This window comes from Coenobita brevimanus, chromosome 71 (genome assembly GCF_032717465.1).
Source record: "Coenobita brevimanus isolate Jiangsu-jjx chromosome 71, ASM3271746v2, whole genome shotgun sequence".
NCBI classification, from domain to species: Eukaryota; Metazoa; Arthropoda; class Malacostraca; order Decapoda; family Coenobitidae; genus Coenobita; species Coenobita brevimanus.
The window spans coordinates 2,493,121-2,508,832 of record NC_137024.1 but is presented as its reverse complement, the minus strand read 5'-3'; the positions used below and the strand labels follow the sequence as shown (position 1 = coordinate 2,508,832).

The following is a 15,712-nucleotide window of genomic DNA, read 5'->3' as shown; positions in this document are numbered from 1 at the left end:
CACACACACACACACATCCTATCTCACGCCATCCTTACGTGGAAAACAGAGGTCAGGATGATGATGATAACGATGATAACGACGACGACGATGATGATGACGATTATGATGATGATGATGATGACTTTGTACGTACTTTGACAGCGTCCTTGAGCTTCTTGGGTTGGTGCATGAGTTGTGTGGTTGCAGCGAGGTCAGCCAGGACGCGTGTGAGTGCCGTGGCCAGGGTGTGGTGGCGCTGCTGCAGGTGCCGCTCGCTTCGTCCCGCCGTGGCCACCTTCTGACTGAGTTCCTTCACCTGCCGATCCCGCGCACCCACCACCAGACGCATCTCGCTCATCTCCTCCTCAAGCTGCCATAAGAGTAGAATATTAACCAAAAAAACAACAACAGAACAGAATATTAACCCTCCCAAAACAACAGAACAGAATATTAACCTTCAAAAAACAACAGAACAAAATATTTACCCTCCAAAACAACAGAACAAAATATTAACCCTTCACAAAACAACAGAACAGAATATTAACCCTCTCGCTACAAAGAACTCATTTTCATATTCCATTCCAGTCTAAACGTAAACTATTCTCTACAAGGTTAGGAAAATTCGACCAATTCTAGTTAACGACAATTCAAGACAATTTTCTAACCCTTTACCACTGCAGTTTCATCTAAGGAAAAATCGTCTCGTGGCAGCCTGAGTAAATCACCTGATGCGTCCACAGAAAGCTACAGGATTGGGTGCAAAAGTGGATTATTGAAAGTGAAATAGTTACTCCTCAGGCACGACAACCCACATTACCTGCCACGTTTTTATCAGCTCTACAGACTTGCGCGAGAGGAAGGAAAGGAGGATAGTAGGAGGAAAGGAAGGCGCAAGGAGGAAGGGAAGGGGCAGAGAAGCGAGAAGGAGGAAGGGAAGAAGCGAGAAGGAGGAAGGGAAGGGGCAGAGAAGTGAAAAGGAGGAAGGGAAGAAGCAGAGAAGTGAGGAGGAGGAGGGGAAGAAGCAGAGAAGTGAGGAGGAGGAGGGGAAGAAGCAGAGAAGTGAGAAGGACGAAGGGAAGAAGCAGAGAAGTGAGGAGGAGGAAGGGAAGATGCAGAGAAGTGAGATGGAGGAAGGGAAGAAGCAGTGAAGAGAGAAAGAGGAATGGAAAGAATGGAGGGCAAAGATGAATGAGGGAAAAAAAGGAATGAAATCAGCACTTGACTCATCTCGCTTGGCTCCTCAGGCTACCGCAACATTACAATATAATACCCTTCACCCTTCGAATTAGGTATGTCCTTCTACTTATCCACTGACGATTCTCTTCATTTAAGGGAACTCCAGCGCAGTTAAAGAGTCAAAACATCAAAACTCGTAAAACTTCTCCAGTCGTAAATAAATAACCAGTCAAAAATGAAATACGAGTTGCAGTTTAAAATTTTATATGTGGCTTGCTTCAGTGCCGCGTATATTCAAGTCCATCACCTATATACATTTTACGCAAATTGCCAGAAAGGGTTTCAGTCAAACATACAGCTGTTAACAAACGAAGTATATTTACCACGAATCTGTCTTCTGTGAGAGAAATTACCTTACTTTTAGCGTAATGCAGCAAAGTTACTTAGGTCTCTCACACCCGCCTAATAGGAGATGTGCTAAACTCTTGTGCAATAAGTATCAGAAAAAAGTGCTCAAAATGTAGCAAAAACGAAAACAGTACAGAGGACAAGTAATTATACATAAATAAGTGGGATTTATATATGTATGTGTGCAACCATGAAGTTTTGTGAGGTGAAGAGTTACGAATGTGAATGAGAGAAGTACTAAAGAGCAGAAAAGAGGCAAGTAGCAAGTCATTTCATCGAGGTTCTGAATCGAAGAGAACATTAATAACTGAAAAATGTGGTAAGTAATGCATCTTAACTGAGAGAGAGAGAGAGAGAGAAATCCCTGAGAGCCCGACCATAACACAAGATACGTTTGACTAAAAGATGACCGGGTAAGCAAGAACGTAGCGACAATATTTTCCCATTTTAAATTTCATGACTGACAAGGCGCGTAGATTAAAGTGCAACTAATTTAAAAATAAGGTCTAATAAAGCTACTGACTAATGGAAGACTCAAACTGGTATTGTTGTTAAACGCTACAGCACAAGAAGTACAGTTTAACCCTTTTAGTCCGATACGCTCTTTCTGATAGCTTTCTTCCTATCTCGAGATGATTTTACTCAAATTAAGAAGAGTTTGTAAGGGTAGAGAGGTTAACTGAAGCTGCATCTAATCCTAACAGCTTGAAAAATTACGGTACTCCTATGCTTAATGAAATCGTCTGAATATAGTGAGAATAAAATAATGTCACCAAAGTTCAGCTGTTAACAGAAGAAACTGACAAGACGGCGACCTGACCTGTTTGACCTGCTGGCCTCGCTGCTCCAGGGCGGTGTGGAGAGGGGTCAGTTCCTCCCTGAGTAGGTTCATTTGGTGGTTGAGGAGGAACCTCTGTTTCTCCAGTTCGCCCACACGGTCCCTGCTGCTGCTGATGCTGCTCTCCTGCGCGCACACACACACACACACACACACACACACACACACGTTAGCATTGGTCAGAGGTGAAATAGAGAAAAATAAATGTATATGGTGAGAGGAAAACAATAACACGAGATGCGTCCAAAGTTCAGATATTTTTATGACCTCACAAAAATATTACGTAAGGAACTTATTTAAAGACTTTCGTGGAAGTACCATGAACACATTACCCAACCTGCTTGTTACTGCTTCCAATACCATCATGTCAATTAGTGTCGTTCATATATTAGCCACTATCACAACCACTGTCCTTGATGATGTCCATGTGAAGTGAGTCATAGGAGCCTGAGACAGTTAAAATGGACAAAGTATATCATTTACCACTGACCCTGTCCCTAATGACGTCATCCCTGTGGTTGACTTCCCGCCTCAGTGCTGCCACCTCCCTCTCCAGGCTCTTCACGGTGGTCTGCAGCCGTCCCCGTTCCTCGACCAGCCCACGTACTTCACCGTCCTTCTGCTCACACTCACGTTGCATCCTGCCGTACGCAACACTTAGCTAATCACCACAATATTAGCCATGACGCTCCTGGTTGGTAAGGCTGGGGCAAAAGTTAGACTAATATTTTACCTCTTCTGCTTATTACACTCTTCTGCTGGCTGCGACGGGCTTAGTACGTTTCTCTGCCACTAGATGACTCTGAATATCGTGCGTCAGAGAGGAAAGTGAGAGGCAAACTCTAGGTGTGACAGACGTGATAAATGAGTAAGTAAATTTCATCCCTAACTGTTGATATAGGTATTTTATTAAGCTGAACACCAGACGATTTTATTCACGTGAGACATCCTAGTTTTCAAGGGGTTGTGGGCCATCTCGAGCCACTCTTTCACTGTCGTGGATACTGACAGATATTCCCCTCAGGCTCCAGCAAACGATTTTGTTGATCTGAGAAACATCCTAGTTGTTAAAGGGATACGATAAGCTTTTGCCCACGACGACGGTTTATCTGACTTTATTCAACTTTTTAAAATTTGAAATAAGGAAGGTTAACTCCTTTGCGCCAGTTGACGTGTATAGCCGTCATGATTTGGGATGCGGAACAACACCGGTTGACGTGTATAAATGCAAGCACCTTCCCGCCACCCTTTGAACTTTAACTTATCCTTACTCATCGACAGGACTACCTGGAGACATGGGGATACTTTCATTTGAAAGAGGAAGAGTTGGTGAGTCTTATGTATCTTTAATTTTTTCTTTAGCTGTTAGTTTGGCAGACATTAGAATTTGAAGTAAGGGTCTTTTTTCCAAAATCATGAAAGGCCCAGTAGGGAGAAGCGTGCAACGTCGGAAACCCCCCGACATGTAGGAGTTAATAAAGGCTGTTTCTCCTCCATTAAAAATAAATAAAATAAGCAATGAAGTAGTCTGGAGATAGCAAGAATACCATATGAAAGGACCTTAAGGAAGATTTGAGTATTGTGTATCAGCCAGACACGTTTTCCTCCCTTCGAGATGTAGGGATCCGAGGGAGGACTATCACAAACAAATAAATTCAATAAAGAAACGACCTTTACTTGCATGGCTAATATTTCTTTTTAGATATAGAAGAGCGACACCAAAAATTTTCGATAAGATTGTAAGCCTGAAGAGAAGACATATTTCTGAATAATTACGCTTTTTCATTTTATAACTCTACTTGTGTTTCTCCTGTGCTACGACTTTTGTAGTGGTCGGCGAACTTTGTAAACAGGAAGCACCGACTGACATACACATCCTCCCCCCTCCCATTCCCTTCCCCCCCCCCCACACACACACAGACATACAGTCTTTACAGAGACACACCCTGCCCCACCCAGACACAAATCACCCTTCTCGACATTCTAACACACACACACACACACACACACACACACACACACACACACACACACAGAGGCAAACAGTCAGTACAGAGACACGCCCACCCCCACCCAGAAACAAATCATCCTCTCATCATTCTAAGACACACACACACACACACACACACACACACACACACACACACCGCTCGCTGGTGCAGTGGTAACATTCTCGCTTGTCAACTGGTGGACAGGAGTTCGCTCCTCGCTCAGGTTGAGAAAAGTTTCACTGACGAAGTGGGTGGTTACTGTCCCCCTTGAGCAAGGGGACGGGTGTGTGCGTGTGTGAAGGTCACAGCCTTGCCCTTAGATCGGACTATATGAGCTCTCAGCTCCCTTCCGGGAGGGTAAAAGCTGACGATCACGACCACCAAGTGATCCTGACCGACCCGGTGAATTACACACACAAAATCAACTGCCAGGCACCTCTCCCCCTCTAACCCCAATACGTAAAAAAACGTTCCTCACGTGACATAGTTCTTCCTCAGCGCTGCCCTCTCGCTCCTCAGTTTGATGACGTTCTGGTGCTCCTCGGCCAGCTGTGAGTGCAGGCTGGACCTCACCTGACCTAGCTCAGCCTCCGTCGATGCCTCCACCAGCCGCAGCACCTCAGCACCCTCGCTCCGCTCTCTCTCCAGCTCCGCAGTCGTCTGGTGGTAAAGGCAGAATTTTACCGGATGCAGGTAAATATCTGGGTGATTTCAAAGTCAGTCACAAAGTATTTTAAAATGAGATGGGGAGACAGTAAGCACTCTACCAAAATTTTATGGCTAAAAGCATCTTTGAGCATATAATTAGTCCTCATTGCACATTACTGAATACATTTAACAGCGAGGTATCTGTGCTTTTGATATGTCAGTAAAAGTTTGGAGATTGGCTTTTGCTTTCGCTGTCTCAGACTTAAATATATACATGTAATGTACAGTTCTGCAAATATTGTCCCTTTCCCTCTTCATAAAGTCTTCCCTCTTAGTCTTCAAACTTCCGCCCAAACTCAATAATCTTCCTCTGCCGCAAGAATAAATTTTCCGTAACTCTAGAGGCTCTGTTGTCCGTAATTATGTCCATCATTCAGTTGCGCATACAACAGACTGTCGTGAGTGACCGAGATAAAGTGCAGTTTCAGTTTTTTATTTTTTAATCCATATCCGCACAGTTGGAAAGAGGTGCAGAGTGGTGGTGGGTGTTGTCAGTACATAAGTCTTCTATGGAGGAGTATCATTTCTACCCATCCACAGAACTGAAGCTGCATTTCCAGGCCTGCCACCACAGCCACAGACCCACCAATGAAACTGTGGATCTTCAGAGCAGAGAGAGACAAGCCACCCAAACCCAGATAAACCCCTTCAGTCTACTTTATCTTTTATTCGTGTTACCACCAGACGATCTTATTTTGCGATGGAAAGCCCAGAAGTTGAGAAGTTAAAAATACCTATAACCTAATTTCTCCAGTATGAAGTCAGTCCTAAACTGACTAAACCTTTTTGGACAAAAAATATGCAAGAAATAATTTAAAATGCGTCCTCAAGTTGTTGCTGCTTTACATCAGTCTTTCTGGCCGAGAAGACCCGTCGACCTCAGGTAAATAACTACCTCTATGGAGCCGTCCTACTGGTATAGAACAGTACGTTCACCATGCAGGGAACCAACGCCCCCTTGTGGTAGACAGCGCCTCACCAATATCGAATCAGGGCCCTTCACCATGGCAAGGTGCAGAGAAATATGAGAAGAAATATTGGCTCACGGGTGGACGTTGCAGCAGCTGACCGCCATCATGTGTATGTTCCTCATCACTGCAACGTCCTCGGGTTGAAAGGGATTAATGGGGCTCTCTTACCCATTAATTAAAACTGGCGCACAAACCCACGTCCGAATACGCCCTCTAGGTGCCATAATATGCTCATCTATTTTCCCTCCAGGGACCTATTCACGCACTGACAAATTCCCCCCCAATGGACTAGTTTTCCCCTTAGACTTACTTTCCCACAAGGATCCATTCTCACCATGAGTCTATATTTGTTCATGGACAGATTTTTCCATACGGAGCAACTATACCCACGGACCTGTTTTTCTCATGCACCCATTTTCCCTTCTGTGGTCACGTTTTCTCCCTTGGACCTATAGCCACCATGGAACTAATTTCTCCATTGGACCTATTATCTCCATGGATCTATATTCCCTCACGACCCAATGTTCTCCCCTTCAGAATGCACCAAAACTGTACATGGACCTATTTCTCCTCCATGGACCTATTCCTACCATGGAACTATTATTCTCCATTGGCTCACGATCCTATACGAGTCCATTTCCCCAGAGACATATTCCTAGTAGACCTACTTCCTCACATGGACCTATTCCTACCATGGATTGACTCATCCCGTGAGCCTGATTCCTATGAACTTATTTTCCTGCTACCTATCCTTCCATTCCTTTGCCCACTTCCCCCAACACACGTCTCCCACCCACCCTCACCCCCATCCCGCGCCCACCAACCCTCCCCACTCACCTACCATCTCACCCTATCCCCTCCTCCTGTCTACCCCCTGCACCCCGGCCACCCAACCAACCCCACCCACCTACCTACCCATCATGCCCATCCATCCACCCACCTTGCCCACCCATCTGCACCACCCACCCCATTCACTTTGCCCACTCATCCTCCTCACCCCGTGCACCCCATCCGCCCGCCCATCGTTCCACCAACATGATGACTTGCACGTTTACACACACACACACACACACACACACACACACACACACACACACACACACACACACACACACACACACACACGCACAATGCTCTTCCAGTACAGATTAATCAACGTAACTTTAACATAACCCAACTGAAACCGTTTGAAAATGAAAAGCCACATATTTTCCGTCAAATGAAGAAAAAATGACAAGGCACAGTTATAATTCAAAAATTTTAGGTAGGTTTCAGGAGGGCTACGTCAATTTCAAAAAGATTAGGACACAGTTACATCGTCTGACGGTTAGGTATGTTTGGATATGCGTTTTGGAAGCCTGTTGATGTTGTGCGATGTTAAGGGATCTCTGTTACGGAAAGGTGGCTGAGTTATGCTTCCATACTCGCCTTCTCCAGGTCAGTACGGAGCTGCTGTGTGATCTCCTCCTGCTGAGTCAGACGCTGCTGCAGCTCCTCTCTCGTCCTCTGCTCAGCCTCAGTCACTTGCCTGAAGGGGTTCAAAGATGTAACCGTTATTTCCGGTACTCAGTGTCTTGATCTTATGTCCAATTATATCTTTCAGTGATTGATCTGACGCCTGAAGCATCAGCGTTATTCGTTTATTACTCCAGGTATTGGGAAGGAGGGAGTCTGTTCAAATATTTCCTACATATCGTAAAAGGGGATGGAAGGAGGTGAGAATGAGGGTTACAAAATCTCTCTCTCTCTCTCTTTCTCTCTCTCTCTCTCTCTCTCTCTTTGCAGGTAGACTCCAGCCGCGCACAGTGCAAGATGTGGGATGGCGTGTGGAGAATATTGTGGTTTTCTTCTCTAATTCGTGTCTTCAGAGATCAAGGAGCCTTCCTGCGGTTGTCCCTACCGACACCTACTCTGAATATAGGAAATTAAAGGGGGATTAGGCTGATTTTAGTACCTTTTCGCTTTTTTTCGGCAGTTTGTGGTCAATTTATCTCTTCTGAAGTGAGGACGCGTGACAAATTAACATTGTTTCTTTTTATACAGCATTAATTATTGAAGATGCCATGCTTTATCTCTAATACATGGACAAATTTACATTATTTTCTGGCACGATGTTATATCAATGGGAATGGTTAGACAGAATAAGCAGTGTGATCTTTGTACCACACGCTGAAGCAGGTACGTGAACCGGACTCTGTGGTTTAGTAACTCGAAAAGAAGGCGCGAAATTCGAAGGTTTATTGACAGATTAGATTCGCTAGCCAAACGACAGGTTAATCAGTGGAAGGGTAGAGACATAACTTTTTGGCTGCCTGGGATTTTTCACACTCGACTAATCCTAAATAGTGTCTGATTTTTAGGTTTATCCCAATATCTCTAGACCATTTATCCAGCTCAAGGAAGAGTTCCAGATGTGTGTGGGTAAATGAAGACTATAAAAACCATCCAGTATCAAGGTCTCCCCTAAGTTGAATCTATGGAAGTAGGAAAGATGGAAAGAGTAATGTTTAAGAAGGGTGTACTGAAGTTGAAAGGGCTGAAGTCATCTCCCCAGCCAGATTATAGTCCTTGAGTGGGGCGACAGTAGTAAAAGGGAAAAATTGTAGCCAGTACCTGTCAAGAGTGAGCTGCATCTCCTTAAGTTTGGACTCCAGTTTATCCTGTTTGGAGTATTCGTAAAGGAGCTTCTTCCTTAGTTCCTGCTGGTGGTTGGCAAGGACCCCCTGGTGCTCGTACGTCAACAGCTCCACGGCCTTCTGGTGACTCTCCTCCAGCCTGGCCCTCTCTCTCTCACCCTCCTGTAGGTCACACACACACACATAAACACACGCTCCTACAATACATACAATACGACAAACAGTAACGCACTCCTAAGCTACAATACAATATGATACGATACAATACAGTACTACGGTTACTTCTTATCCTATTCTTGCTACCTCTGGACGATTTTTAACAGGTCTTTGGTGGTTCTTTTCCAGCCCTTCTCGCTGTCTCTTACCCTTCCGCCACGTCACACACACACAGAGAAATATCAGCAAGACTTATATTTGCTTTTACACTCACTACATCAAGGGCTGCATCACCAGGCGCTGCTCTAGTGACTGGTTTAGGTCTCACGGTTGTGCTATGAGTGACTTTGGGGGTTTCGTCACACTTCTTCCTCGGCGATCTACTCTGGATATTCACCTCAGTGTCCTCTTGCATGTTACTGATGTGAACTCTATCGATATTAAAGAAGTGAGTGTGAAGATGTAGTAAAATAAATCGTTAATGAAAAGGTGCTAGACGGGGCCTTCTATATCACAAAGAATACCGTTCAGTGTGACATACATTAAAAAAAAAAAAAAAAAAAAAAAAAAAAAAACACGGTGAATTTTTGCTCTCGTATGTTCATAGAATCTGAATTTCATTTTTTTTAATGCAAGAAAGAAGGAACCAAAGGCCAGGAGCCCACAAAAATGTTCCCCCCAAGAAAAATAAAAAACAAGATAACAGTGAGCCAAATTCAAGATCCGTTCATTTCGAAATGCCTGGACACACTGCGTTTGAAAGACTGGAGATCATAGGCAGTAGGAAATACAGACAGAGGGAGGCAGTTCCAGAGTTGACCTGTTGCATACATGAAGTACTGGAAGAATGTTTTTTGTCTGTCGATATAGTTCACAAACCATGAAATATCCTCCCCCAAAAAATAATAATAAGAGTGAAATTCCCGCTAAAATATCACGTAGGAGTACATGAAGTAGAGTGGTGAGGGAGGAGACGGCTGGGGATTGGTTTCGGCTAGGTTGCGTTAGATTTGGGTTGATTGGGTTAGGTGTGGTTAAAGTTACGTGAGGTCTGATTACGTCATGCTATGTTGTTGTATTTTGTTGTTACGCTTTGTTATGTTCTTATGTTATGCTGTTCTATTATGTTACCCGAAATCAGGCAACTTGCAGCAGAAATGAAGATAAAGAAGAAACATATTGCACGAAAGCTCAAACTGACTCAGAGTTCATCCAAGCAGGTGAGCGTTCAATACCTGGATCTGTGCGTGAAGCTGGTCGATGTGAGCCTGGTGTCGCTTCAGTAGAGCTTCCCTGCTGGATAAAAACTCTTGCTGCTGGAGGCTCAAATGAACTTCCTTGTCCCGCGCCAGGTAGGACACTCGCCGCTCCAGGTCCTCCACGTGAGCCTGGGTCCTCTGTCGGGTCGGGGGAGGTCAAGGGTCAAGGTGAAGGTTTAGTACTTCAGCTGGCACTACCAAAATCAACACTTATATATTTAATTAAACTTACGTGTAGTATTACCTTCAATTTAGTGGTAGGAGCGTTTAAAAATCTACTTATAAGGTTGATTATATGCATGTCACTTTTACAACTACGCTAGGAAGAGGAGAAAATTGAAATTGGTAAAATGATTCCTTTATGCAAGATATACATAACATATCTAAGTCTTTCACGTGAAGTTGATTACTAGTCGACACCTCTGCGGCACCACACACACACACACATACACCAACACTTTCACCCATACCCACACCAACCCACCGACACACCCATCCACCCACCCACACACACACACCCACACACCCACACCAACACACCCACACCCATACCCACACACACATACACACGGCCCTATCACCCACCTGCAGATCAGAGAGGGACACAAGCATCTCGGAGACGGTGGGCAAATCCTGAAGACGCTCACGTGCGGCCAGGTAACCAGGTGATTTCTCGTCCAGGGCCGCTACCCGCCAGACGACCACGGCACCGTCCCTACCACACGTCACCATACGACCCTCATCACCGCTAATCACCACCTGCATCGTCACTACATTTCAGTCATCACCATCACCACACCGCCGTTAAATCTTAGTCATTCTCATCACCGTTTTAACCAGCTCATCACAGTCATTATCACCACCACCACTATCGCTGTCATGGCCTATCACCACCTGTATCATCACTACACTTGTCATCACCATCATCACTATCTTTACATCAGCCATCAGCACCATCACCATCACTATCATCACATATGTCATCAACACCACCATTATCACCATCGCAATCGTCAGCACTACCACCACCACCATCAACACCACAATCATCACCACCACACCATAACACTTGTCATCATCACCACCATCATTACACTTAAACCACCTCCGCCACCATCACCACCAACACAATTCACCACCACCACTACTATTCCATCTGTCACTTTCACCACCATCATCATCACCATCATAATTGCATCCACGTCATAACTACCATTTTCATCATCCATCCTCATCACTATTACCCTCCTCATCACGCCTCCTCATCTACCAGTCTACCCAAAACTACTTTAACTGCAGAGAAAACAGACTCGTAAATTTCTTTGTTGATAATTGAAAGTGAAATATGCAGTGAAAAAAAAAAATACAATATTATTATTTTAGCACGTATGGATTAATTTTGTGATTTCTTCCATAGTCTGCGATGATTTTCTGATACTAAAATTATTTCTGTATACGAAGGTGTGTGTGTGTGTGTGTGTGTGTGTGTGTTTACCTTCGTGACCGGTCCTGCGTGTGCGGGTAGGGGTGTGGGAGTCTGGGCCATGTGGAGGGGGAACCTGTTGATGACAAGGTGGCCCAAAGAGGTACCCAGGGCCAGCATGGTCTTGACGGGGGCCACACCAGCACTCACCACCTCAACACCACCCTCGCTGCTCATCTCCTGCACCATCTGGCAACAATACACACGCTGTTTATAAGACTGAGAGGAAAGTGGCACTGAGGGGTGTAATTCCATCGACTGAACAAAAAGATATTAGCCCCTCGTGGACGACAAACCTCTTTTATGCTGAGTAAAATTGCCTGATGGAAGCAAAAATTAAATAGCTATGATTTCCCACTTCTGAAAACACCCAAAAGGAAAATTATAGCTACCGTAAAATAAAAGTCTACGGAATTCACTCCCCACGTTTCACAATTCATAATTCTTGAATTTAACCTTCCTAAGACTCTGCACACACCGACTAATCAACCATCTTCACAGGGTATACTGCCCCTGACATATCCCGTAATTCACTATCATCCAACCCCGTCCTGACCACATTTCTTTGCCTACCTCACACTTTCCTTGCTCTAACATCGAATTTCTGTGGGGTGGGAGGGGAATCTTATATACCGGTAAATCTTCCCACCACCTGTACTGCTCAACACGAAATCCCCGTCTTACAACTACCTTTCCAGCCCATCCCGTCCAATCATGCCCACCTACCCCATCCTTGTCTGCCTCTTTCCATTTTGATATTCCAGGAGAAATATTTACCACTTCTTACTTGCCCTATCATCCACCACCATCTCAATCCACCCCACTTTCTCATTTCCACCCCCTCCCCTCCAGACCTCCTTCAGATAACTGCTTCACTGTGGTCAATTCTGAGGGGCACGTGGGTTCACAGACCTGACCTAAATCAGTCCAAAATTACCTAAATGGATCTGCAATACCTAAAGTGGGATTAAAGGACCCGAATTAAAAACGAGGCAGCAAAAGTGGTCCTGGATTGGTCTGGATATACAAAAACTCAGTTGGATGCCACGTGATTTATTTGACCCCCTGATGGACCTTCACAAAAGCCCTAAGTGGATAATGACCGTGGCTGAGATGACCTACAATGACTTGCGTTGACGTGAGTGCTTGTGAAGGGATGGGGATGAAACTGACACAGCCTGCGTTTATCTGAAATAATTTAATCTGAAGTGGAGCCGAAGTTTCCTGAATCTGAATGGTACCAAATGAACCTATATGAGACCCCTCAAAAAAAAAAAAAAAAAAAAAAAAAAAAAAAAAAAATGAAAGGACTGGTACTGACTTCAATGGACCGGAAATGACGTAAAAGAGCCACAGTTATACGAAAAGCCTTGACTAGGACTTGAAGGGGTCTGAAAACGGAAATGACTCAGCCTGAATCGATGTGAAAGGCCAAACTGGACTTGATGTGGCTGGAGAAACCTGAGCTGGCCTAACATGACTGGCTGATGGACTCAACGATCTAACTGGACCTGTCTCTTTGAACTGGACCTTAAGTGGCCTGACTGGGAGTAACTTAAATCGCCTGGACTTGACTGGATGGAGTGGGTACTGGAGGGATATGACCTGACTGGGCACGAGTGGATGTGAGGAGCTTGAATGGACTTAGAATGTAGCGAATGGAAATGAAAAAACCTGAAATGACGACTGGAAAAAGAAAAATGTGTTACGAAGCTCCTGTGCCGCTGAAAATACAGGTGTGCGTCCCCAGGTTGATGCGCCGCCACCCACCTGTCCTCCGGTGATCTCCGTGAAGGCCCCCTTGTGACCCACCAGTTGCGTGGCCTTCCCGTCCAGCGACAGTGCACCCGTCAGGTAGCTGCACATCTCCAGCGACTTCACCTGTGCCACACCACCACCACCACAGCACCGCCATCGCCGCAACACCACACCACGGTTACAATACACATATAAGTAAAAAATAGATGTAATAGATACTCATGGTTTGCAGTATTATAATGAACACAAAGAATACCATGCTGAGATAGTGATAGAACAAACTCGTTCTGTCTGGCTAGCACACTCATCATCTCCATGCAAGCAACCGCCCCTGCAGGGTCATCCCGTGCAGCGAACCGATGTTTCCTTGCGATAGACAGCGCCTCGCCATAGCCAGGCACAGGGAAGAGTATGGTGGCTTAGTTTCTGTGTGGACACCGCATTTGCGTCTCTCCACCCAGTAAACAGGGGCACCATAGCAGGCTTCCTATCACTCGTTTATTTGAGTACATGGTTACCACCCAGGACTGTAAATGGTTTCCAGGTTTAAAGGAAACCATTATACTTGTCACTCATCGTGAAATCACCTAAAGAAGAAGCAGGCAGCACTACATGAAGTGAGTGGATGATTGTCGCCATCACCTACTAACAACCACAGTGAGGCAAGTGCTCACAATTGCTACGTCACCCAGATGTAGCCTGCAGTACACGGTGCACCTTGAATTAAATCTTCCCTTACGCATTTTGAATTTCTGGGTGTCAATTAGTACCTAAGGTGCACTAGAAAAACAAGAGAGAATGGATTTTCTGTCACCGTTTCACTCACATAACAACCTGGTAACCACTCTCAGGGGAATCGCCCGCAAAGACCCTCATTCCTGTGACATGTGCAGAAGAGAAAATTATCTGAGAATCTGGCGTCGAGACTGGTAGAATCGCCCAGGAAAATGTGTATGAAGAACAAGCTAAGGTTTCAATTTCACAAGAATATTACCTGATACTGACCTGTGATATTACGTAGCCAAATAACAATGTGGGTGAATCGTAACAGTATATGCATATAGACCCGAGAAAATTATGTGGCTGGTGATGCATTAAATATTATCGACACTGTACTGAGAACACTTGTCGGAGATTAAGTCCTCAGCCGCGGCCAAGATGAGAGAGGTGACAAGTTTAGTGCCATTTGTATTAAGTAATTTTGTTCTCTTTACTTTCTAAAGCCGACGGGAATATCAGCCAGTAGTATTTTACAGGGGGATGAGTGAGTGTGCAGCTGAGTTCAAAAGTTCCTAATAGAGTGGCTTGAACTGTTATACCCTTTTCACTCTAACCTGGCCTAAAATTGCCACCCCTCAACCTTGAATGCTGAGTTGTAACAATAGACTGACACTAGAATACGGTGCTAGTCAAGAAACAGTGCTGTGGAATGGGCGTAAAGCTGTAGTATTGTCTTTTTCTGCCAAGGAGCTGTGTGAAATAAAAAGGACGAAAATCTGGGCCAAGTTACAGTAAAACGAATATTATGTTTTGTAGATAGGGAAGGACTGCTTAGGAGAGTGTTTCAAGCCTTGGATGTATCATGACAGACACATATAACTACTGCCATATCCTTCACGATGTGCCACTCACTGCATTACGAACAGGTGAAGTCAACAGTACCTTACCTGCCAGAGTGTGTTAGCATGGCAAGCGTCCCAGCCAATCACCGTACCGTCCTCCCCACACGCCACCACCGCAGAGCCATCAGGGTACCATCCCACACCCGTCACCTGTCAACACACGGTACTGGCCACAGGGTTACGTGATGTACCTTTGATGAAGCTGTTTAATCTATGACCTTATGAATCACATGATGCATTTTGTGTGTACCTTCTTCCTACTTCCAAACGATCAGGTCCAACTCTGAAAAGTCTTCTCTTGGTGATGGTTTTAATAGTTACTTTGTACATCTTTAGTAGGCGATCTTTACTAGAGTGAAATAATAACATCATAGTATTAAAGGAGTTAATAAGCCTATAAATGTATGTCTGTATTAAAAGATACGTCATTCTTTACCATATCTGTATTTTCTTCTTGTTATTAAATTCTCAGAAGTTGCTTTTGTATCCTATACTCTCCCCATCACCATCCTCTTTGAAGACGACGGCATATGGACTTGCCAAGGATCAATAGGGTACAACAATCTTTATTTGCAAAGACCGAATCTTCCCCTTGATTATGGTCCGCAATAGTAGATGTTACAATCAAGTCCCCATTTTTGTTGCTGGGTGAATCGGGACACGGGGCAACCAAAATATGTCCACGAATCTGACAGGCTAGATAATCAAACTCGGGCTCTTTCGG

At 44.7% G+C, this 15,712-nt stretch overlaps 1 protein-coding gene across 1 annotated transcript in view; it reads right to left on the bottom strand.

The window, feature by feature from the left end:
- tous (testes of unusual size) overlaps window positions 1–15,712 on the bottom strand; it is a 31,806-nt gene that overhangs the window by 6,642 nt on the left and 9,452 nt on the right. The window contains exons 10-20 of the mRNA XM_080277704.1: window positions 15,034–15,138; window positions 13,379–13,489; window positions 11,621–11,797; window positions 10,711–10,884; window positions 10,102–10,263; window positions 8,688–8,872; window positions 7,503–7,602; window positions 4,874–5,055; window positions 2,895–3,045; window positions 2,387–2,530; window positions 137–352 (exon numbers count right to left, since the gene is read on the bottom strand). Coding sequence (XP_080133830.1) covers window positions 137–352; window positions 2,387–2,530; window positions 2,895–3,045; window positions 4,874–5,055; window positions 7,503–7,602; window positions 8,688–8,872; window positions 10,102–10,263; window positions 10,711–10,884; window positions 11,621–11,797; window positions 13,379–13,489; window positions 15,034–15,138 — 1,707 coding nt within the window. The remainder of the gene's footprint in view (window positions 1–136; window positions 353–2,386; window positions 2,531–2,894; window positions 3,046–4,873; window positions 5,056–7,502; window positions 7,603–8,687; window positions 8,873–10,101; window positions 10,264–10,710; window positions 10,885–11,620; window positions 11,798–13,378; window positions 13,490–15,033; window positions 15,139–15,712) is intronic.